Genomic DNA, 26,760 nt, shown 5'->3' with positions numbered 1-26,760 from the left:
TAATGGCCTTTCTTTCCTCAGTCAGCCTTCTCGTTTTGTGTCTTTCAACATTTCCACCAATTACAAAGATATATTGTAGTGTAAGTCTTTTTGTAACCGTACCCTAATAGCTTACCCTGCCATTTGTTTGCACGCCGCGCCTCCTTAATCTTCAGGTGGGAACATCTTGAAATCTTTGACTATGAAATTACCTTGATGTCACACTGATGCAACCTGCGGGACGCTCCTCTATTGCTTACATGGGATCTTACCCTCGAGCAGAACTTCCTCTGTAGTTTAAAGATTTCTTTAATGCATTTTGTCATTTTTCATTTTGCAACCGTACTGCATAATGTTTTTATCAGTAATATAACGCCGTTCGGATGCAAGCATAAACTTTTGCACTTCAAATTATACAGCTTTTACACTTTCACAGGCAATCTGTCTAGAAAATATTTAGTTTCCAGTCTTCTATAAAAATACAGCATACAGTTTACACTTATTGCATCAAGAGAATTAATGGCTCGACATCACCAGGTTAACAGCAGCACCGCGAAACCACAGTCGATCGATGAATCCTGTCAACCGAGTACTGTGTGTCGTACAAATCTTACAAATACAAGCTACTTGGTTCATTTTCGTTTGACACGAAGGTGTGAACATCTCAGACCAAAAGCCAAAGTACGCCGTCGCTTTGCATTCACAGATATCCAAAAGCCCAAGCCACTTGTCTCGGCGTCTTAAAAACCGAGGTGGATTTATGCGCGTGATTGGAGCTCGATGGATCTCTGAGCTCATTGAAGGGGAACAAATGCACAGAGCTGCTTTTGGCCTCATCCTTGTGTGTTTTACATGCGACGGGAGATTCCACCATTGGCTGTTATGAAAGAAAATGCACATGACCCTAATCGTGGTCTTCATGATTTCCCAGAAGTACTTGCTACACCCAGGAACCGAAGCTGTGTGCATACATCAATAAAGGTTACAGCAGGTCCCCGATCAAGTTAAATAATAATGAAAGTGAAGCTCGTTGCGAAATATGCAGCAGTGCAATGCAATGAACCTTAATGTTTATTAAATTGCATATTTTTTTCCTTTCATTATAACCTGCCACATCCAGACGGTACTGTAAGGTAATAGTGCTCTTATAAATAATCATTCATCTCGGGGACATACTGAATTATTGATAGAATAGACTAAAACATATTGCTTTATTTTACTCTATACATCAAAGTTAATTTAAACGTCGGTGGACCAAGAATAGTGCTGTTCGACTATAAATAATTTTGAAATGGTATCCTTTTGTATTCTGTAAAATACCATGAAGTACTTCTATGACGGTCGTCCTTGTAGCAGTTCGGTTTAGATGATAATAATGATGACGGTGGTGGATGAGACTGGTTTGATTCCTGCTTTGTAGTGAGCAAAGCAATCAGTGTATGTATAAGAAACATCCTCATCTCTTCCTGTACTTTCAAACTATTAAATGGCTATAAATGGCAGCACTGTCCTTGTGAACTTTTGATGTACGGGAGTTTAAAAGGTCTGTTCTCCTTTTATGTAGGCTATAATTAGGAAAGAGAAACATTTTGGACACTTATTCAGTATAAAGTAATGTTGAAATAAACATTAGCGATGTTTTCTCCCAAACTTACACACCAACCCTTTCCAAAGCAGGTTCATTGTGTTTTAGGGCCAATCCCATTTTAGTGCAATCGCATCCCAGTTGCCTTATGCTGCGTTCCCACCAGCCGCGGTAGAGGCGTCAAGCACGAGTGATTTCAATGTTTAGTCAATGTGAAGACGCGTTGACGCACGTCTAGAGGTCTCGTGGCGCGAATGAGGTGTTTAGCGCAGCACCATAGATGCGATTCTGCCTCATTCATGCATCTTGTTCTCGCCAATTGAGCATTGCCGCGTCAAACGCGCAAGTTGAAAATTTTGAACTTTGGCGGAAAAACGCGCCGCGTTAACCAATCAGGAGCTTGCACGAGTAGTGACATGATTAAAGGCTCTCTAAGCGAATCTGCGAGACGTTAGTTTTTGTTGACGTTTGAACGGTTTCAAACAGACGGAGCGTAGCTAACTCCTCCGCCTGTTAAGTGCGGTTGCCAATAAACTGGAAAAGAAGAAGAAGAAGAACTCCTCCCCCTCCCTTTCGTGCTTTCATGAACGCGCCCAACCCCCACCCCCAAATCCTTTTTGTTGTTTATTGGATGGAATACTTTGTTTTGTTTTGTGGTGATAGGTTTGGCCACTATGTTGATATTGCCGTTTGTGAAGCCTGGGCTGTCTACAGAGATCGCGTTTTTTACAGTTTGATCAGCTGACAGGCAGCAAGCAGATAGTGAGGAGATGTTTCCGGTATTTAACAAAAAATGTTTTATGGTCTAAAACGCGTCAATTCGCTTAGAGCGCCTTTAAAGGAAGTGAGCAGAGTCGCAGAAGCCCCTGCCATGATGCGAATTTTCACGTGAATGTCTCGATGACTAGAATTTTACGTGCGGCTTTCATGCGTGAAGCGAGTAAACTCAAACTGTTCAAGTGGCAAACTAGGCATGGTACACGCAAATTTGACGCCTCAAACGCGGTTGGTATGAACCCACAGTTAGTCTGCTCACGTTCTGGAGGCGGCACACCAGGGAAAAATCCCAGCGCTTTAAATTGCCAGTCAACTACAGCGATTGAGAACAGACCAGGGAAAATGAAACCTGAATAGACGAAGGGGGAGACCACCCAGAATCGCCAAAATAGATATGTGGTGCCTTTGGCGAAAAAGTCCAAGGCCACTTTTTAGGCTTTAACCCACTAAACTTATGACTACACGTGATGGCAACATGATAAACATTGCATCTACTTTGACGTATAATGACGTATGATGGTGTAGTAGTGGAGTCCCATTTCTTAGGGGAATATTTTTTTAACCCTTCACCTTTCCACTATGTTTCAAGGAGAAAGGAGTGAGGAGACCTGTAGGTGTATATAATAGAATTGAGATTGGGCCTTAATCTTTCATTTCTGCTTTCATTTCTGTTTTCATTTTTCATCAAAACCAGCTGACCCGAGGACATCAAATTACCAAATCTCTGTCTGAAATCACTTTATCTTGACTGAAGAAAACGCTTGCCCAAACACAAGATAAGAGCGAGAGAAAAGTTAATAACCTGAGAAGATTAAAATCTATGAGGTTTATAATATGTGACGACTGCTGTCTATTAGCATTCAAAAACAGAAGATGTGCTGTGATTGCGTGTGCATTCTTTCACGTACCCCCCCCCAAAAAAAATTCATGACATAAAACAATCTCAAACTTAAAATGTATAATTGAACAAAACATCTTAGTATTCAAAACATATGTACTGTAGTTATACAGTGCAGTTCTGTTGGTTAGTAGCCTTATTTTTCTGATATTTGATTTCAAAGAATTTATGTAATTTTATGCATTTCAAAAACTCTTCTTTCAGCCTTTCCCTTTCTCTCTCTCTCTCTCTCTCTCTTCCTCACACTCTCTCTTTACCTCTCTCTCTCAGTCTTGAAGACTTCAGGTTGCTTTCTCGACTGTAGTAATTTGCCATTGACTGGCGACAGGTGCAGCTGCCGCTGTCGCCACCATTAACAAGCCATTTCATCACGGTTAGCTTACCGTGATTATCCCCTGTTGTTGCCACAATACCTCGGGTGGCCATTTTACGATGCTGAAGATGTCAGAGGAAATAGTCCCATTAATAACGCTTAGCCTGCTGTCCTTTCCGAGTCATTTGGTTCTGGGATTGCAAATTTATGTGTCCTCTTCCATTTCTAATTTCCATCAGATCACACAGATAAATGAGCACATCAAGCTTGTGAATATAATTTAACATGTTTTGAGTAAAATCTGATTGTTTATACAAAAAATCCCACTCAAGGTACAAACTTAAGTTTAATTGCTACCTTACGTTTAATTATAATTGCTACTTACTGTATGTGAGTTACGACTCGCAAATCAATTTATAAACAACAATACTACTTACAATTTCTGAGGACTCCCAAAATCGGGCAGAAATTAGAGAAATGCATAAATGTAAATGGATGCACATACAAATGTTGTCAAAATGAAAACATTTTTTATAGTTTAGGATTGTTTGTAGATGTCCTAATGAGCTGTGGAAAATGTGCCCAATATGTAAAATCTGCCGTTGCTCCTTGTACTGCTGGTGCCGTAAATAACCAGTTAGTTACACTGTAATTTCCTGAGGGAATTTTTTATGTTTTTTTCCTGGAGGAAATATTACACATTACGTGAATTTACACATACCCGTACAAACAAGAAATAAAAATACAACAAAGATGTGCTGCATATGGCAACATATACAATTATTGAATTTAAAATGTATATATGATTTAACAATATTGAATCAACATAAATTTATTTCAACTTAAAAATATTAGTTGACACAGTTTTACACAATTTATTTAGAGTTAACTCATATTTTTAAGTTGAATTAACTCATTTTAAGCCAACCAAGGTAACTGAATTGAGTTGGAACAACAAATATTTTATTTACAATGTAAAGTTGTAAGTTGATTACAATAGGTTACACCAGCAAAATACTCCAGGGTATACTTTTTTCCACGTCCGTGTCCGGCTCCCCCCCGCACATGTCCGCACTGATGGCTGTGTTCAACACGTACGCAATAAAAATTATTTTTTTATTCAAATTATTACTCTACCAGGCAATCAGGGCAGTAATAATTCGCAACATTTCAGTACATTAAAAAATCAACCTGATCTCACGAATTTCCGTGGCATAGTCACGGAATTTTTTGCTCATTTTTCCGTGGCATTCTCACGGATCTCCGCATATTTCCGTGGCCCTGCCACGGACTTTCTTTTCCGTGGCATTCTCACGGATTGGTTACTTGTCCTATTTTCTTACCATTGTCGCTTCGGTTTAGGGTTAGATTTACATAAAATGACATCCCTACCCAAACCCAACTCTAACCCCAACGCCAGGCGACAATTGATTAAAGTTTAGAAAATATAAAAGAATACATCAGAAAAAAATGTATAAACCAATACTTAAAGTTACATACTAACGCAAACACCAAATCTAACCCTAAACCGAAGCGACAATGGTTTGAAAATAGGAAAAAGCAGTTAAGTAACCAATCCGTGAGAATGCCACGGAAAAGAAAGTCCGTGGCAGGGCCACGGAAATATGCGGAGATCATGTTGCAAAAAATTTAGGAAAGATAAAGAAAAGTAGCGGATCCATCATTGCAAACAAAGTTTAGAACAAAGAAGAAAAAAAACAAAACAGGAATCAAACATTATGGTGACGAAAATTCTCCACAGCTTTCTGTTCTTTGAAGAAGTTTAAATAAAAGAAAAAAGACGATGGTGTGTGTGCAAAGGTGTCTATTGCCTTTGTGTTATTATTTATAGTGGCGTGTCCTATCTCAATATTTTCACGCACATGTGCTGTCATTCGCGGACTGTTCGCGGATGACCGCGGCCCCTTCTGATGACAAAACTGACGTCATACAGACGGCACACGTACACGTGGTAGTATACCTTCAGCTTTAGAAAGAGCTCCTTAAGACTGTGTCCTCAGTGCTCCTGAAGCTTGAGGACTGCCTTTGTTCATTTTCCTCTTCGTCTACTGTAGGTCTAGAGTCGGCCCACAGGAGGGACAGTGTCAACATCAGTAAGCCTCCTGGTCACTGCCGGTCTGCCCTGCTGTGCTTGTTGTTCTTCTGACACGACTTTAAGAGCGGTTTGGGGCTTATTCCACATTAAACTTTGCCAGGCTGTTGTTGAGCAGCCTGCTCAATTACAAAGTGAAAAAGTAGACCAGATAGTTAAAGGAATTGTATAGGTTTAAAACAAGTTAAGCTCTGTTGGCATATACATTATGGTCTTTTGTAGGGGTGTCACGATTCTCCAAATCCTCGATTCGATTACATTTTCGATTCTAAGGTCATGATTCGATTCGATTCTCGATTATTATTATTTTTTAAGACATTTTTATTTATTATTATTTATTATTATAGTTTCACATTAACATGCACATTGTGTGCTTTTTCTCGCATGTTGGTTTGTGGGCTTCACTTTACTGCGAGGGAGCTTATAGAGAGGATTCCTTCTTGTCCGCATCTGTCCGAAGTCTAAACATAAACTAAAGTAGTAATCCTTAAATATTTGTTCAGTTTAATGCATTTCATGCGAGCTGAGGCAAACTATCCCTTTGGTTTAAAATATAACCCGTTGCATCTCGGCTCTCTCACGCACGTGCAGAGAGCTGCGTTTTATCCGAAGTCAGATCACTAGGTAGTAATACTGTTTATGAGATGCATTTCAAGGAGTTGTAGCAATACATCCCTCGTGTTTAAAATATAAATCTCTTAAAAGTTTTTTTCCCCACTTGGCAAGCCGACCGGACATGACTTGGGGGCGTGGCAGCATCAACGATCCCATTTTTAAATTCGAAGTTTGCGGTTGAGACTTAATTTCGATTGATTTCGATTTAAAATATTTAAAAAAATATACAAAAAATAAATAATTAAATTGGAAAACAAAAAGCTCAGGTAAATAATACATAGACTCAAATTTATATTAATATTTGTTGATCCTCTTTTGTGGTAATATTTTGTAGTAATTTTCCTGGCCTATGTCTTTATAACGTTTTTACTTGTATCGTGAGTAATTTTTTTCTTAAATTTAATTAAATTTTTCTAAAAGCTGAGCTTAAGTTTGTAATCTTGTGGACTACATAAATAAGCTTTCTCAGATATTACTAAGTTAATACTTTACAATGAGGTTGTATTTGTTAACATTAGTTAAAGGGATAGTTCACCCAAAAATGACAATTTTGTTATCATTTACTCACTTTCATGATGTTACAAATGTATACATTTCTTTGTTCTGATAAACAAAAAGTAATATATTTTGAGAAATGTTTGTAACCAAACCATCTGTGGACCGCATTTACCTACATAGTGTTCTTTTTTCCTACTATGGAAGTCAATGGGGCCCACGAACGGTTTGGTTACAAACATTCCTCAAAATATATTCCTTCGTGTTCATCAGAACAAAGAAATTTATACAGGTTTGTAACAACATGAGAGTAAGAAAATTATGAACTATCCCTTTAATACATGTGCTAACATGAATAAACGATTCTTCCACAGCATTTACTAATCTTAGTTCATGTTAATTTCAGCATTTACAACTTTTTTTTAAAGGTGTAACTATTATCAATAATTAATGCACAATGAACTAATATAAACAAATTAGTTGGCATTACTATGCTATTACTATTACATTAACAATGATTAATAAATATTAAAAAAAATATGCTGCTTATTTTAGTTCATGTTAGATAATTGATTTACTAATACAATCTTATTGTAAAGTGTTACCAAATAAAAAAAAATATTCTTATTATTTTAAATTTTTATTTGTGACATGTTGTGGTTATATATTAGATCAAACCAATTCATTAAATCATTTGCAGTGATGTGGTTGCTTTAACACGTCTTTCATTCAGGCACCAGTCTGCTGTATTCAAAATGAACTCCTGAATCCTGAGTAATAGCTTCAAGTATGTAACACCCAATTCGTGCCATATCCATCAATGCTGTCCTTACATTCTCCATCATTTAGTGTTTAAAGTAAGGAGTGCGTTCCCATGACAACACAATCAAAGCGGCAGATTGTGCGTGTGTGCCTTATAAGGCGACCGACCACATTATGTTTGTCGGTGTTGGATGTTGCCATTTAATTTGAGTGAAATATGTGGCGTAATGTATTTTAGTCACATGATAACTGCATTTCATTGCTCAATTACTATACCTCACATCTCATGGTATTTCTGTTCAGAAACGATATTTGTATTAAAAAGAGATCCATTACTACAGTAATAACAGTTGTGACACTATGGTAAAAATGAAGTTTAAATGCAATGATCTTGCCGTCTTGCTGATTATTTATTTCCCCAGTCGTCCCTATTTGGTGTAAATGTTTACTATACATCACTTATTACAGCACTTTCATTCATATACTCACATATTCCTTGAACGTTACTACCATCTTGCTGATGAAAAGACAAAAAGAAGAGTGTTTTTGTGCTTACTGATGACCAGAATTAAGTGAAAATGGAAGAAATATGTAAATGAGATCTTTTAAAAGCCTGCTGTTTTATTCAGCAATATGAACGGCATCACTTCAATCGACTCACCCCGCAGTGCCTCATCACATATTCCTGCTTTTCCAACACCACAGTCTATTTTTAACCCTTCTATTTATGACCCTGTCGCGCACTGGCTAGTGAATACTACTCAGTGTGCTTTTGTCCCAGAAATACTGCTTGTGCAAGAATGTCTATTGTCATCACTACAATAGTTGTTGTCCTGTATAAGGGTCAGTTTCAAAAAATGAAATGTGTAGTAGTACACACTGTCTCTGTTGTTTTAGCATTTGAATCACTGGAGGGATTGTGCAAATCAGCCGATGACACAAACATGCCTGAAAACTTTAGCTGAGCGCAATTTGTGTGCGCTTTTGAAAGCCATTTTTAAATATAATGCTATAAAGAATGCAGCGGACCATCACAATCTGGCATGGTTTAATGGGATTGTACATCGTCACTCTGTACACAACCTTGGCATCTGAATTGCCAAGCTGATAATAAGCTGTTATTACACTTTTCTGCATCATTTGTTCATCATCAAACTATTGCTGCCATGATTAAAAAACAATGCACTCAAACACATTTTTCTTAATAAAATAGCCTCCTGCTTTCTGTGACAGATTGTCACGATGCAGCACTAATCCATGACATTTAGCACCTGGTAAAACAGGTGGTTAGCAAGTAAGACAGGTATTTGCACGTAAGTAAATTTTCCATTAAGCACATTGCAGAAAACGAAGCTCAAACTCGGCTTAAATACAAAAACAGGCAAGCAAGCATAGCCAAACACCAAGATGAAATTCTTGACCGGGGGTCATGGTATAGTGTTGAGACATTTGTGACTATGACCGTTATTAAGTCGGGTCAACCTGACTGACCGGGACTCCAGGGACTGAAATATCATCACCAACATTGGAAAATCAAAGATTAAACAGTTATTGGCTCACATGGCAATCAATAGCCCTGCTCCATCTTTGCTTTTCTTCAGCACATCTACAGAGCCAAGAGCGTTGCCATAGTGACGTGAAATGGGTGCAGAGTGCTCCAGCAGTCCGACTCTCCGAAACATCAGTGTGCATTCAGAAAATCGAGGTCCACAGTATTTTCCCCCATTTACATTGAATTATGATTTTCCATTATGAAGGAAAAATGCATTCAATTTCTGGTTTTGCAATGTGGTGGGACATGAAGAATGTAAATGAAGGAAGAGCTCTCAAGGTTATGAACTGCTATTTTAGCAGGATTGATTCGAGAGCTTGTAGACATTATGATAACACTGGCTGTGTTACATGCACAACATTTTGTCAATCCCACTGAATTTTATTCCGATTGCAGGTTACGACAATACAGTTTACATGTACCAATCTGATTAAAATGTTCTTTTACATGTGCATTTCATATAATCTGAAGTGCACAGCCAGGGTTACCAGATTTGCGTATCAAAACCAGCCCAGTGGACATTCAAAGCTAGCCCAAAAGCATCCCAAAGACTATTTAGAGCCTAAAAACCAATAACTAATCGACAAAATCCTTCAGAAAGGAGCCCAAATCTGAACTCCTCCAAAATCCGTGGATTTAGCAATGCAGCGCACAGCTCTCATCCGAGTTCACACTTTATCTCTGGATAAATGTACAAAGTAAAAGTAAGAAAGTTGTTCTTATAAAGTTATAAAGTTCTTATTCAGATATAGGCAAAAAAACACTGTTTTGAAAGTAACAAATGCTATGTTATTGCTTTATGTAATGTTATGAAAGTGCACATAAACCATAATATGCGAGTTATTTTTGCATCTTTCTGTGACGAGAATCATATGATACTTAAATAAGATAAATATAAAGCCGTTTCTCCAACGAAAGGCTGCATCCTCTGGTACGGAACTTTGTGAGATCATGTTGGGAGGTCGCATATGCAGGCTGTATACAGCATCAAGCCTGGTTTATTTTAAAGTAGGGGTGTGACGAGATCTCGTGCGACACAGAGTTACATGATTTAATGTCTGCATGTTCTTGCTCAAAAAATGACAGTGGCTGTATGATTTCTAGTGTAAAGAAATGGACATATATTAAATATTAATATGGATTAAAACATTGTTTGACTAAAAATAAGCGTTTCTCTCCTTCTAAAGTGAAAGTGAAAGTGAAGACAGCCTCTGCGAGACGAGTCCTCTATCGCCCCCTGCAGGCAGTTGTTATAATACATACATAATGCTTTTTATTTGTAGGCCATAAAATGTTGTTTAATGTAACTTGGTTTTAATACTTTATTTGAACCAATTATTATTGCATTTTAAATGCTACTGCTCACTTGGGTCTATTTTTATTACCCCAAAATAAAAAATTACTTCATTATCAGTTAGCAAAATAATTGTTAGGGCCAATCCTTGATTAGTTAAAACATTTTAAAATAATGTGATTTCAGTTTCTTATTCATTTATTTTATCATTGAGGGTTTCTTAAAAAGTGTAAAAAATATCATCTCGTCTCGTTCTCGTGAACCCAATCTCGTGTTTCGTCTCGTCTTGTGGATTAAGTGTCTCGTCACACCCCTATTTTAAAGTTAACTGGCCATTACATGCGCAAGTCAGAAGCATATTACAATAATTTACGAGTATAATTGTTAATATTATATTATGAAATATGACGGTCTTTATGATGTATTCAGCCTACAAATGCTTTACGATGTATTTAGCCTTGGAAGGATGCAGCCTTCCGATTGAAAAACGGCCTAAGAAGTGAACTTAAAGGAACAGTATGTAGGATTGTGGCCAAAACTGGTACTGCAATCACAAAACTTGTGGCTAAAACTGGTACTGCAATCACACAACTTGTGGCCAATACACAACATGACAACATAAAATCAGTTTAGTGCTGCAACTCCACTTTTTAAATGACAATATCCTGGCCAGACCACTGTTGTCAGTAATATAAGTATTTGAAATGAAAATGATTTCTTAATGTCTAGTGACATATCAGGGCCATTTTATGATTCATTGATATAAATTTCTTACATACTGTTCCTTTAAGCACAATTGTTCTGCGCAATGAATTTTTGAAATTTTACGATTCACAACTTTACATGCGTACTTCTCTCCCTATTATGGAATTGCAGATCGGACAACAGCACCCATTTCAATACAATCGAATTTTGCATCCGATCGACTGCAATCGTATTGATTAAGGTGTTTAGGCTCTTCAATATAATTGAGCCATTAATACGATTACAAACGTATTATTTGGTTGCATGTAAACGTACCTACTGTGATTTACATTACTGTTCTATCTGTAGAGTTTATTCTTAGACTTAATTTTCATTCTCTCTTGCTCTCTCTCTCTCTCTCTCTCTCTCTCTCTCTCTCTCTTTCTTTCTTCAGTGTGACAATGCAAAGGGATTGCGGGCCTTCTTTGATGCAATCTGCTACGGTCCAAAGCATTTGATGATCTTTGGAGGAGTTTGTCCATCAGTGACTTCAATCATCGCTGAATCTTTAGAGGGTTGGAACCTCGTACAGGTTTGTGCCAATATGCGATTCATTGCAATTTCAGCACTATGCAAGTTTGTGAGATTTGTTTTGCGTTATAGTATAACTTTTAAAGTAAATTTTTGTAAAATTGTGTCACGTTTCTTTGAGAGAGTGTACGTAGACATTGGAGCAAAACATTTGCTTTATTCATAAATAAAATCTAACATTTTAAATGAAAGATCTGCAAAGCTTGGCCAGAAACCTAATCCCAACGCTGATAAAGAGTGGAAAAATGAGTAAACTTCTCCCTGAGGTTTTACAGAGGCGTCTTTCTTGAGCAGAGCCGAGGGGGTGTTAATACTGTGATTTTAACAGGAAGTCAGCATGGGGTTTTTCTAAGCTTATCTTACTTCTTTGCCAAATCTAGTGATGTCTGTAATCTGTGTATTAGTGCATCATTGACAAAAGTTGTACATTGGCTCACATGTCTTGAGGAAGTCTTTTTAATGATTGACATGCTAGAGTATAAAGAAAATGGCACTGAAGCTGTGTCCCCATTCGAAGGCTGCAACCTTCTAAGGACGCCACCTCTGAAGGCAAGCACTCGATCTTTGAAGGCCGCAGCCTCCGGAGTTCACAAAGAAAACTGAAATGAGACAGTCTAGCTTTCAGAGGATCCATAATTTGCGTCACCTGCTGCATGCACCCACTGTGCCGGTCATTGGGATACAGCGTAGACATTTCTGACTTATTAAAATAAATATGGAATATGATGTAGATTAAACTAATCAACAGTATATAAAATTAGTCAACCTTAGAAATATATACAACATACACAGGATATGCAAAACATTAAATATACAGCCGTTATAATAAGTCGTTACAGGTGCGCAATGAATCTCGGGATAATCTAGGCTGTAAAGGATCTATTTGTTCTCTCCTTAACAGTGTGGAGAAATAAGAAGGCATTTTGAGGCTTCCTTTTAAGCAGCCTTCGAAGCAGCCTTACTACTGTTGTCTTAGAATACGTCCTTCGAAGGTCGCAGCCTTCGAATTTGGACACAGCTTGAGTAAACCCTTCTTGGCATATACACATTCACTTTTGTATTGGCAAATGTTCTGAACGGTCAGCCTCCAAACCAGCTATTATTTCCCAAGATAACCTGGTTGTTCTCCAAAGCTATTTCACAAAAGTGGCCTGTTTCCACAAGAGTATCAGAAATTTTCAGCACTCTAAAAATGGGTTATTTTCAACTAAGCGTTGAGTCAAAGAGCGACGAGCCCAACCCCTTGGGTTGTAATTTAAATGCTGGGTTGTTTCAACCCAAAAAAATAGGTGCGTTTTAACCCTTTGTTGGGTCAAATGTCCAGTTTTGACCCAATGCTGGGGTAAAATAGAGTATACTTTATATACAGTGGTTGCAAATAAAATACACTCTAAAAATGGCTGTTTTTATACCCATAATGTGTAAATATTAGATAGAACACATGCTAGGTTAAAAAAATACCCCATGTGTTTTCTGTCCCATATTGACCCTTTATGGGTCAAAAATAACCCAGCCATGTACTGTATGGACAGACTAAATAGTTGGAAAATGATTTAGGTAATGATTTGGTCACACACTATAAAAATGTTGGGTTGTTTTTAACCAATAGCTGGGTAAATACTGGACAGAAGATAGAATAAACCTGCACAAAAAATGCTGGATTGTTTTTATCCCAAACATGGACAAACCCAGCTATTGGGTTAAATAACCCAGAAAATGTATATATTTGACCCAAATGGGTAAAAACAACTCAACATATAGGTTAAATAACAGCCATAGACTGTAAAAAATATGGAAGTAGTGTCCATGACATCACCTATAGGTTTGTGACGAGAATTTTTGAAGCCAATAGTTAGAGGAGCCTATTGTCGCCATATTGGCATCTCGCCACCGAGTATCAGAACTATATGCTTAATATTACAAAAATTCACCCTCTCACAGTTGTCATGAAGGGCAAAATTAGCTATATAGACCAAAAAAACTTTTTGTACCAGGCTGTAAACATATTTTTTCTGCCATAAAGTTGGGCATTAACATAGGGGTCAATGGGATTGGCCTTTTGAAACCAGTCTCTAGCAGCCAGTCGATGATTTGCAGTTTATGTCACATCCGTATTGGCTTCAGGAGAGAGATCGTAAGGTGTAAGGTTTCCTCTTAATAACAACCCAACGGGTTGGGTTTGTTCCTTTTATGATCCAATGCTGGGTTGAAAATAACCTAGCATTTTTTTTACAATACTGTATGCTGGGTTGTTTTAACCCAAACTTCTTCAAAAATATTTGCTCTTGTTTGACATCTATTTCAATGTCTTTTTCACATGTTAAATCTTTAAGATCGCTTTTCTACTCAGACTCATTCTTTTGTATTATGTTTTCACAAATGCCTAATCTGATGTCAGGAAATTGAATTTTTTTTTTTTATAATTTCAATTAATTGGCTTATTTTACTGCCAGCAAAGTTCTAAAAGTTGCTTTTTCATAGTACAATGAAACAAAGTGATGTGATATGACTCTTGCAATGTTCTTAGGAATCCGGTGATCTGATAGAAAGACATTATTTGAACAACATTTGAGACAGTAATGAATTAGAGACATATCAGAATACTTTTGACATTAAACTAATTATTGGTGAGAGGGGTCTGTTTCTTCCTGAGGGTTTGAAGTGGTGGATAATCTTACAGAAATCCTAATTTGTGGACTAATCTCCCATTAACCCCAGTTGAGTAGATCTCTAATTAGCCAGAGTGTTGGGAAGTGAACACATACACAGTGGGATTAGAAGTGACACGGCTTTTATATGACAAAATAAAACACAAACAAATAATGCAAGTGGGACTAAATCATTAATGCTTTTGCAAATCCATGTGGGTGTGGACATAAACGGGTTGTGGTGTCCTCGTCGTGCAGGAATTGAGAGACCGATCCATGCAGACACTGTTCACAGCTGGACCACCTCATGCATGCTTTACTGGAAATGCCTTCAATGATGAAGAGACATCTAGTGCTGGATTTATGGCAGCCTTGATGAGGCAATAAGCACCAGGTGCACCCTGTTAAGCTCTTCTAGCCGCGCTCCATTTCCACTCCCCTCCCTTCGGCCGCACAGCGCTGTTATGAGCCAGAGTGGATGGCTGGAGTGCCGATGGTTGGAGGTTCCTCTGTAACACCTGCTTTACTTTACAGAAGAGACGGACTAGGCGTGGGCTATCATCCTAGAAAGGCATATCACGATCTTAATTACGGAGATTCACGATCTACAGTCTATATTTTCGATTTTCTTTAACATTTTTAAGATCCAGGCTGAAACATGCCCATATGACCTCAGTTTAAAGGAAAACACCACCATTTTTCAATATTTTACTATATTCTTACCTCAACTTAGACAAATGAATACATACTTATCTTTTCTCAATGCGTGAACTTCATTTTTGCATAGCGCGTTGTGAATGTGTTAGCATTTAGCCTAGCCCCATTCATTACTTAGGATCCAAATAGGGATGAATTTAAAAGCCACCAAACACATCCATGTTTCCCCTATTCAAAGACTGTTACATGAGTAGTTACACAAGTAAATATGGTGGCATACAATAAAACGTGGCAATTAAAATGAGAACTATATTTTATGGCGAAGCGCAGTAATATCATCACTCCCCCTCTCACTGAGTTTGAGCGAGAGGGGGGAATTCACAGGAGTGATGATGTTACTGCTGCAGAGGTTGACTGCATGTATTCACTATGGAAGTTATTAATTTATTAGCAGTGCAGCATTTTTTATTTAAGCACAAGCAGCAAGGGCATTAAGATGACGTGGAGCCCCATATATGGTGAAGAAATTTTCAGCGGAAACAGCTAGACGCTCAGTCCTGTTGGTTTAATGTTCACCACGTCAGAATTTATTCGACAAATGCACTTTAAATCAAAAACCACCTCAAGCGAGGGTATAAACGGTTTTATTTTGTGAATTAAGGGATGTTATTCGAAATTTGGCGGTTCCATCACTCGTTTTATATGCAATACTTTAAAATGCGCATAAAATCATAGTGATGGAAACTTGGCTAGAGAGAGAGAGAGAGAGAGAGAGAGAGAGCTTTGTTAGTGTACGGCTCTTTGCTCGTTCTCGCAGTTATCAACATCACCAGTCATTAATAAATTACCAGATAAAGCTAAAAACAATTCAAGGCAAGAAAAACCCGTTACAATGATGATCATACATACATGTAAAGTGTGCATCAGTCTTTTATATGTTGTGCTGTCCACAGCTTAAAACAGATGATGACCTTAAAGGGGTTGCACACCGGATGAGAAGTGCAGCGCAGCGCCATGAATCTAAAAACAGAACACATTATTTTCACCTAGCGACGGCGGCTGTCCGCTGTGACTCTGAACACTGCTCAAATCCCTTTCCCGCCACAGAGCGCCGCTCACATAGTTTAACATAAAAATTACATCATATTTGTCCCAAATCGTTAGCAATTAACATTGGCTGCTAACGGATACTTTGCATTTTGAAGTAGACACTATCTGACTAAGCTCGCGCTATTTAATGTGAACTTCCTGTGTACGATACCTCCAAGTTGTCCTAGACGCGATGCGGCGCTTCTTGTCCGGTGTGCGACCCCCTTTAGTCTCTTTCCATTATTTGATTTCTTTGTAATTTTCAACTCCTCTAACATGTCTATTAGTATTAACATAATTCAACTTCATTGGTGGACAGAAAACACAAAACGTTTGAACTTGAAGTTTTGGTCGCTCAGTGCAGTTTGATGTACTGTATGTGCGCCTGTTGTGTCTGAGCATGTAGCAGTGTTTTTCTGAACAAAACATATGAAATATATTAATATAAACATGACAACCAAATGCAGAGTTGAGTGTTTATGTAGATTTGTACGTTAATATCTGCTTTATTTCGCTTTGCGTGAAGTAAAATGCGTTTGTTCTGTAGGGAAGAAATGGGGCGAAAAGTAACGTGGGACGAAAGTAACAAAGTGATTTTCTCAGAGCCCTGACTACATTTGCATTCCAAACTATAATAGCATATTTAGCACGCAACCTTAGAGCTGACAAATATTGCGTTATTTCATCGTTTCGCGCATGTAGGTCCAGTAAGCTGTTTTCAACCATGATAAGTAAATTCCTAAAGCAGTCCTTTTTTCTTATAACGCATTGTGTTTCTCGTTTTTATATGTTACAGTATTGGTCAATCTACAGGTTATTGAGTGCTGTAACACATCCTGAAGTTTGTTTTTTTTCTAAATAAAAGTAACTCGGGTTTAAATGTCAGGAGTTCCTGTCGGGGCGAAAGTAACACTTGTCCCACTGCTAATACTGTTGCTTTACTGTATGTTGAAAATTGATATTATTATAATTTGATTTAATTTAATGTTCATAGTGTTCAAACTGTTGAAAAAATGTTTTATTCTCAACAATTCGAGTTTGTGTCGGGTTGCTTTTAAAACATTTGATGAAACTAAAATTTTAAAAGAAATTGTAATGTAATATTTTTTTGCAAAAATAAAGGACAAAATTTGTTTGCAGTTACATATTACCAAGGTCATAATCATAAAACAAGTGTAACACAAAAAAATCTATCTTTTTCTAGCTGACAGGGTCGAATGTAACAATGCGCTACTTAAGTTAAAAGTGAAATTATACTGAAGTCGTTTTACATTTGTTTAAAGGTGACATAGAATGATTGAACGGAGTATTTATCCTTGTTCTGTGATGTGACATGTAGACAAACATTTTTTTGTTTGGGTCTGTAATTCCTTAGAAGCTTCCTAAAAACCTCTCTCAGATAGCTCTATTAGGGTGGGGGATTTTAAACAAGTGGTTTTGCACCTATTTGGCCCCCTCTATTGGCTTAACTTGCAATCTCATTACTGATTGGCTGACTTTGCTGACACTCAAAAAATGTAGCCAATTACTTTAAAGTGGAGGGGCAGTGAGATGCCTGTGATGTCATTAGCATCAGTTTTTCAGATTGGGCCGTTTTCTGGCTGACATTTCTAAAAGAGGAATTTCTATGAGACTGAGAACTTTTTGTATGTTTGTGAATGCAGGTAGACTACCATTATTCAACAAAGACAAGGTAAAAATGGTTTTTCATTCTCTGTCCCCTTTAAAATTCCACCTGGTATTGATAGACCACACTTGTGAGTTATCGACCACAGCAAAAATATATATCTGTCTAAAACATTAGCTTTAAAAAAAAGTTTTTCTGTAAAATGTTATTTCGCCCTTGCTCTCCCCTACTTTAGAAGAGATCACGATCTATACGATTTGCTTAAAAAGTGAATTTGTGGACGTCTCCAAGATCAATCTCGATATAAAATGTCAGATCGTCCACCCCTAAGATGAACATTGTGTTGGAAACATCAAAACCACATCAACACTAAGATGCTGTACCATAGAAAGGGATCACTTGCGCTTCAGCCTAGGTCCTCATGAAATAGGACAGAAAAATCCAGAAAGGGGAGAACCAAGGCAAAGCTAAAACCAAGGAACGGGATCGGAGCACACAACGTTTTAATGGATTTTAATATTTAAAACAGAATGACTAACGTTTCGACACCAATGCATCTTCTTCAGAGTCAAACAGTCGATTGCAACGATGTACAGATTATAAAGAGTCAACATGATCAAACATTGGCCACTGGCTAATATTAATACAGCTAATACAGTAACCTTAACAAGATAAAAAAACTAAGATGCTGTACCTTTATTTTTCAATTAACAGATGCTTTGATGAGGATGGGAGATGGCGTAGAAATGCGGCTTGGTTGATGGATTGTGTAATTATTTCTAATGAAAGCATCAGACAGTTGCGAGTGCCAAAACCGAGCGGCGGTGAACGGTCGTGTTTTCACCGATGATTGTGCCAATATGCAAACAGCCCCAGAGTAAACTTATGACCTCAAGAGTCATTGAAATCCGTTAGGATGTGAGTTTTATGCCGTGCCATACTGTGTAATTAAATAGTGCCGAGCTTTGTGCTTTCTCGAATCATCACTTGGCATTCAGTGGCTTTGAATGGCTCCTCTGTTATGAAGTGGCTTACATCAGTGCTTGCGATGTGAGGAGATATTAACATGACTTGAGTGCTTTGAATCAAATTGAATGTCACCCAGACTATGAGAGAATGATTATTTTGAGCTGAGACATTCCTCTCTCCCTAAGCTCCCAGATGAAATTGTGTCCTGTGATAGTCATCTTAGTATCACAGGAAAACGATAAACAGGGGAATGCAGCTTTGTATTATGCAGCTGATAGACAGGTCTTGTTGTCCACCAGATGCATTTATGGTATGAAGTTATTGTTATCTTTTTACTAGCCCCCCTCTTCGCTCTGATGAAGGTAATAATGGCCATTACATCTTAATAGAAGTCATTAAGTTAAGACTATTGCACATGCAGTGCCAATCTGCAATTAGATATTTACAGTAAAACCTTTCCTAATAGCGATGAAGATTAAAAATGAAATCACTTTAATATTTCTCATTGACCGCATTGAGATTAGATGGAGCATGTAATACTGTATGTCCCCTAAGAAATCTTAACAATATCAAAGACTGGTCAGATTCATCAATATCCCAATGTCTGCATTTAAATCTCATACATATTCAAATCTTCTTGTTCATGATAATTTCCGTAAGAGATCTTAGGAGAAACATACTGTATGAGACAAAGTTGATTCATAACATAACTGCAATCTTTATTAAAGGTGCTCTAAGCGAATTGAAGCGTTTTAGACCATAAAACATTTTTTGTTACGTACCGGAAACATCTCCTCACTATCTGCTTGCTGCCTGTCCGCTGATCAAACTGTAAAAAAACGCGATCTCTGTAGACAGCCCAGGCTTCACAAACGGCAATATCAACAAATGGCCAAACCTAGCCAGCACAAAACAAAACAAAGTATTCCAGCCAATAAACGGCAAGAAGGATTTGGGGGTGGGGGTTGGGCGCGTTCATGAAAGCACGGAAGGGAGGGGGAGGGGGAGGAGTTAGCTACGCTCTGTCTGTTTGAAAACAGTTCAAACATCAACAGGAAGTGACGTCGCACATTATTCGCTTAGAGCGCCTTTAAGTCTCCTGAGCTTTAAAAGAGCAGATTCTGAGCAATAACATTTTTTACTGTGGGTTAAGCTCCCTTACCAAAATGAATCCTGATTTTTATTGATTAGTTTGACTACAGTAATCATGGTTTTCCTGCATTATGTTTCTCCATGTTAACCAAATAACATCTGTTTAAGTGTCAAAACTGCTGTACTTTTCATTTTTCAGTGTAGCTTGATTCAGGCCAGGCATTTTGTTGATGGACTCCATCTGTTTGGAAAGTATAATTGGCGAAGACAGAATGGATTTAGGGATGGTTCGCAAACATATTGAGCTGAAAACCTGCAAATCTTAATCTGGCTTGTTTTTTTCCTGACTTCATTCCGACGTCTATTTCTTGTCTTCTGTTCTCTCGTGTAAAATAATACGAAGGCTAACAACATTTGAGCAAGAGTAACTTTGCTTGCAAAATATAAATAAAAACACCAAAACATGTCATACTGTATATTTCACATGCAAATGAAGAGTTTGGTTCCAAAATGTGATAAACGCTATTAAACTATTTTGTGGCCATTGAAGAGTTATCTCGCCAATTAATTTTTCAACCCGGGGAGGCAGCCTTCTTTGGCTTAACTTAGCACCCTCTTCTATACGTAACATTAGTAATACGCTCGCTTACAATGTTGATTCATAACCGCAGCAAATTTAGCTGCTTATGCTATCGTGTTTTATGCTATCTGTCGATTTTCGGTGCTTTTCACTGCTTCTATTAATGTAAAGCTGCTTTGAAACAATTACCAATTGTGAAAAGCGCTATATAAATAAAATTGAATTGAATTGAATTAAGAAAAAACGAATCATTGCCAATGACAAGTATTTCCAGCTTTCAGCAATACAGCTATTATTCATCAGGTGCACTTCCGCAACTTATAAAATGCGAAAGTATCGTCCTAGGGCAAACAGCTGCATGTCCGTGTATGCTCTGAATCTGATTCCATTCAAAAGTCCTTCACAAAATTGGAGTTATTTCAGCTTTTTGCTTAAAATTTTGTGTTTTTGAAGAAACCTACCCATATTTGAGAGGTGATAAAAAGAGAACTAATGAAGATAGGATGACATTATATTGTATTATGACGTATATTGTATGTTTATATATTTAAAGAAGAACATTTCCTGTAAGGCATTCAACTTTTGTGAAAATCATGAAAAATGTGAAAGAGTTAAAAAAAATTTAATTACCACCAAAATCAGTATTGTATCAGGTCAGTATTAAAAAGTCAATTCTTCATTTCACGCAAAATCCGATATCCACCATGTCATTCTGTCATCTTTTTTTCCCTTTTTCCAAACTGCGACAAACGCTAGTCCTCCTTTTCTGCAGAATGCAATAAATCCGCTTAACCAATCACAGCGCAACATTCCACGCAGTGTAAACAATAATGGCGGCACTTTAAATACACACAGAATCCTAGTTTTCCTCATCTACTTTGTACCTTGTAATAAACAAACAAACAAGAACAAAATAGTAATGTTTATGGCATTGATAAACCTGTGGTGTTTTTTTTTAAGCCATTAAAATCTAATAATTTACGTGAGAGGCACTCGGGAGACGGAAACATGCCAGCTGTTGCTTATTCTTACACGACAGCATCAAGCTTCTCATGCTAATACATTGACCCCAGGTGATCTTATGAAAAACTTTCCATTATTTTACCCAAAGTTAACGAAAATCGAGCAGGACCAAAACATTTTACAGCTGATCGCTGTCAAAAAAGTTCAGTGACGACGTCCCAAGGATGCAGAAGCAACGACAGTGTTCTTATGCTGCGTTTACACCAACCGCAGTAGAGGTGTGAAGCACAAGTGATTTCAATGTTAAGTCAATGTGAAGGATTTTGCCTATGATGCGCATCAAATGCTTGCTTTTTTCGCGCGTCTACTTCGCTCTACACGCGCAAATGCACTGAAACTGTTCAAGCGGCAAACTAGACACGATTTTGATGCCTGAAACGTGGTTGGTGTAAACGCAGCATTAATATAACAAAGTAAGTGTTTTGATTAATGCCATTAATGTTTATTTTTTTAATCAGTGTATACCAATAGTCAACTAAATTAATATAACATGGCAAAGATGTATGCGCACTTATATATTGATTTAATAGATTTATAGCTTTTTTTAAAAACTTTGGAAAAAAGAATCAGTTTTTATAATAAATCTTTTTTTATGTTATAATAACCTAAAGATGCTACGTGAAAGTTTGTAACAGAAAATTGTGGTTTTCATCTTGTCACTTTCTTGGTATAAAAAACAAATTTTTACCCAAATTAGTCCAAATGCATTTATTGCCTTTTGAACTAAACTTTTCAAATGTTTTTTTACTCAATTTAAGCACTCTTGAAACTCTACCTGTCAAATCAAATTTTCGGCTGTTTTTGTCAACGACACTTCCACATCCTCGTTTTGCTTGGCTGTCAGGTTCATATGGCTCGATGATTCTCTTATGCCATCATAGTAAGCGTCACAGTCTCAAAATTAGGCCAGCAGTGGTATAAATAGACTGCGTTTATATGATTTAGAGATTTTTACATGGGCGTCTCCTCTTGCGCTTGAATTATTCCTAGTATTGTTGAGATCCAAGCAGTATATCTTCGAGCCTGTCAGCTGCTCCCAGCCGGGCATGTGCCAAAACCAGACTGCTGTCAGAGTGCTTCAGCAGACGTTGTCTTCCTCTTTGACGTCAACTAGAGGAGTGAGAAGAACAGTCAACTCCCAAAGGCTCTTTACGTACGGCCGTTTCCTAGACTATCAGAGAGAAATACGCACAGTAGGATAACACAGGGTCTAAAAACATTTTTGTAAAGTGAGCATAGAAATATGTATATATGAAAAAATGTGAGTATTGAAACAGACAGGGAGGACAAAGTATGCATCATTATGCTTTTAGTTTTAAACCTCTAAGGAAAATCTAAAAAAAATAATAAACCCAAAGAGTAAGGCAGTTTTGTTGGATATCCTAAAAATCCAATTTCTTCGAGCTTATTAATGAATGTAAGTTGACACAATGGAGGCGGTCATCTTTAGACCATGTCAGACATGGTTCTGGCTCAATATTAAAGGCCTAAGGAATTCAATTTGTGCACAAGCACACATGTATACCTCTCACATTTCGCTGTGGGTGTTACCGTGATCAGTTTGTGGGTACCATCTGCCCTCAGATTTATGTAACAACTGATCCACAAGCAGCTCTCACACGTTCCGCTTGTGAGTCACGTCCCATGATGCCCCAGAATGGTATTAGCGAGAGGTTCACACTCTCCCTTCCCGCTTGAATCGCAGAGGTCTCAGCGAAAGCTGGAATAAGAAATGGCTCTGTTTGTAATCTTTAATGTCACATAATTGAATCTTGGCTCGTGTGTACATGTAGGTTTATATAGATGTTGCGTGGTCCACTCTGTGCTGTTGAATAATGGAGGATTTGGCATGTAGTTTAAAAGGTCTCTGCCAACGACTCTGCTCCAAAAGTGGACCAAGTTTGTCGATCAATTAGCTGTTAGTAGTGAATATTTCATTATCTGCGAATTATCAGCCCATTATAGATCGTGTGAGCCAGAAAGGGTTTTTATAGCATCATAAAGCTTTCAAAGCTTAATGTGTTGGGACCTGCTTCCCTGTTTTTTGAGAAATAATGGTTTCCATATACAGCTCTTTTAGAATCTAAAGCAACTAACATCACCAAACTCGATTATTTCGAGGACTGAAATAAAAGCAAAACTGCTGACCAGAACTTCTCCTCATGCATTCTCCCATCATGCTGTGTGGTTTACTGAATGTGGACATGCTTTAATTACCACATCTTTGTAGTTTTCAGTCCCGTATAGATGTGATGCAACACTGAGCAGAATCCGGCGAGAGGCCGAAACTGATCAAATGCAGCACACTATGGGGAATTCATTTATGACTACTGCACAACATCAGTTGTGTCCACACTCAGCTCCTCTCTCTCTTCCTTTCTTTTGTCTCAACATTATTTGATTCTTTCGGAAAGTAAAGCTACAGTAGTTTTGCTGCAGTTTCTCGGCGCGCCATAGTAAACGCCTAAATAAAACATGCGCTGCTGCTGTGCTCGGCTTACTAACGTCAAACCCTTTCTTGTTCACTATCCATTTTTCATAGGCTCCAAGTAAAAAAATAAAATCACAGGTTGCCGGATGCTAGGCATTTGACAAACACGACCTAAATGAATGACTCGGTCTGTCAGTGTGCCAACCAAAAGTTCATCTAAAACTGTCCAGTGTTTCTAATTAACAAGGGTAGAAGTTCAGTCAAGTCTGGTTTAGTGTAATCTGGTCTGTCGGTCGCAGCCAACACACAAACTAAACAAGTTTGTACTTTGATATAAATGCGTAAGGTGTTTAGTGCCTTACAAAATGACTGCAGTAAACAAAAAATCGTAGTGATGTATGTGGGATCAAGAGATAATCCTCTAGTGTTTATATTGAGCTTTTCCCATAGTGTTGCAATCAAAACATAGGGATGTAAGTGATGGTTAACATCTCTCTTATTCAAACTCACACTTTCATCTCAGGGTTTCCCGCAGAACTTTTCAGTTCGGGCGGCCCACCTAAGCTGGGATACCCTACCACCTTAACAAGGTCGTCCAAAAAAAAAAAATTTGCTGCACAAAAGGCCGTCAAGTGCATCTCGGAGAATAGCGTGGACGCACTTCAAACTGCGAGCGGGCACGCGCCACATGGCCTAAATGAGAGAAAGACATGATCCGTCAATGTCTGGAGGATAACTAGCCTGTTGATAAAACATTTAATTCAGTAATAATCTAGTATGTGTTCATTTTCTGTCATAGTTTCTTCAAAATTGAGTTTTTTTTGGGTTTAAAAAAATATATATTTTCATCATGACGCGTATGCCCCGCCCCTTTGATTGCCACGCCCCTGGCCCGCCCACCTGCACAACCCTACCACCTTAAGTAACACATTTTCTGTGGGAAACCCTGCATCTGAAACGCTGTAGTTTGCCAACACTGTTATTTTTTTATCAAGGTCTTCCCCTACTGAAAAATCCAGCAAAGACGAGCATAAGCTGTTAGCTGGTTTCAGCTGGTTTAAGGTGGCAGTAGCTGGTCTAAGCTGGTCCTCCCAGCCTGGCAAAGCTGGTCAAGTTAAAAAGTGACCAAAACACAGCTAGAGCAGCTTAAAAAGTGACCAAAACACGGCTAGACCAGCTTACCACACCAGCAATACCAGCTAAAACCAAGCTGGGAGACCAGCTAAAACCAGCTCACCAGCATATGCTGGTCTTAGCTGGATATTTCAGTAGGGTAGGCTAAATTTTCAGGTAGGTGTGTTGAGGTTAGTGACGGCTCGTGACTGCTCATCCGAGGGGCGCAAATTCAAAATATGTGCTCGGAGGGTCATGTGTTTTGCTTGTGTTTTCAAAATATGTGTTTGTTGCATCATGTGAACCATGTGAATCATGTGTTTTGTCAAAATAAGTGCTTGCGCACACACGTCAAAACCGTTCATGATAAAAGAGACGCTCACGTTCACAAAATACACACAAGACACTCCATTAACACTAAACTCTTATTACGCATGAGATTATGTGAGTATCTGACAAACTCGAGCGTCTCTTTTATCATAAACCCTTTAGACGCGTCAGCAGCAGGTACTTATTTTGACAAGACATGTGATGCACATAGGATCACTCGATGCGCACATATTTTGAAATTACGAACCACACACATGACGGGCTACATACATGTTGTGGCTAACTTCACATCGAGTGCCCTCAAAAAAAGAAGTCACCGGCCGCCACTGGTTGAGGGCTAAACTGGACCAGCAGGATACTGGCCCTTCAGGACCGAGTTTTAGGTGAATGAATGAATACTGCAATACTTTCATACTGCCTAGAAGCACAGAATCAGAGAATATAAAAAAATGTCCACATGTGAGGTGCACTACAGTATATGTGCAGTGAGATCTCACAGTGAGTTTGTACTCATCTCTAAAAACAATCCAGTTAACACTCATTAGGCACATTAGTAGATGCTCCGCTGTGCCGCTATGTGTACTGTTCTCAATACAGCAGCATTTACCCTGAACCACCACCAGTGCTATCTCTATACATGACTGGTTATTGTGATGAGGTCATACTGGAGCGGCATGTCTGCTGTTTAGGGGCTGTAAGGATGTATTCATCAAGAGCATTTTCTCTGTTCGCTTCAGAAGACCACCACATACAGGCAAGACCTCATTAGATTCAGTGTTGAGAGTGTCCAATTAAATTGGATTTTAAAATGAAGGGACTGGTTTTTATAAAGCCTTTGCTCATGTTGGGGTATTCTTTGCTCTATACAATGGTAACAGAATAGTGTATGATTGACTGTATACTGTATATAGAAAATATATTATTCAAAGTTAAAGGGATACTATAGTTCAGTGTTTCCAAACCACTGTGCCGCGGGACACTAGTGTGCCGTGACCGCTTGTTTGGTGTGCTGTGGAAAAAATGACACCGCACAGTGTTTGAAAAAGGGCTCGAAGCTAGCTTAGTTGGTCACACGTGCATTTGTCATTTTTATCAATTCTAGCCAGGATATTATCTTTTTGTTCATCAAACAAGATCAAGTTTCACATTAAATGTAAGTACTAGATTTAATACAGTATAATTTCCACTTTTCACAAGTCATTTAAACATTGCAATACAGGTTTGTGCAGTTCTATTAATGCTTTTTGTGATAGTGGTGTGCAGTATGATTTTTTTACTTATCAAAACTATGCCATTTCAGAAAAAAGGTTGGGAAACACTACTGTAGTTCACCCAAAAATGAAAATTGTGTCATTTCCTCACCCTCATGTTGTTTTAAACCTGCATGAGTTCTTTATTTTGATAAACACAAAATAATATATAAAGAGTTTGATTCCAAAACGTGCTAAACACCATTTAAAAAACAAATTTCCACCAAAATCAGTATTGTATTAGGTCAGTATTAAAAAGTAAACTCCTAATTGGATATCCGCCGTGTTATTTT

General features: G+C 38.0%; 1 protein-coding gene across 1 annotated transcript in view; it reads left to right on the top strand.

The window, feature by feature from the left end:
• gabbr2 (gamma-aminobutyric acid (GABA) B receptor, 2) overlaps positions 1–26,760 on the top strand; it is a 242,767-nt gene that overhangs the window by 42,962 nt on the left and 173,045 nt on the right. Inside the window, exon 2 of the mRNA XM_065292509.2 lies at positions 11,522–11,659. Within this exon, the coding sequence (XP_065148581.1) occupies positions 11,522–11,659 (138 nt within the window). The remainder of the gene's footprint in view (positions 1–11,521; positions 11,660–26,760) is intronic.

Source organism: Paramisgurnus dabryanus, chromosome 19 (genome assembly GCF_030506205.2).
Source record: "Paramisgurnus dabryanus chromosome 19, PD_genome_1.1, whole genome shotgun sequence".
Taxonomy (NCBI): domain Eukaryota; kingdom Metazoa; phylum Chordata; class Actinopteri; order Cypriniformes; family Cobitidae; genus Paramisgurnus; species Paramisgurnus dabryanus.
The sequence above is the reverse complement of the archived record's forward strand: the minus strand, read 5'-3'. Positions and strand labels throughout refer to the sequence as shown.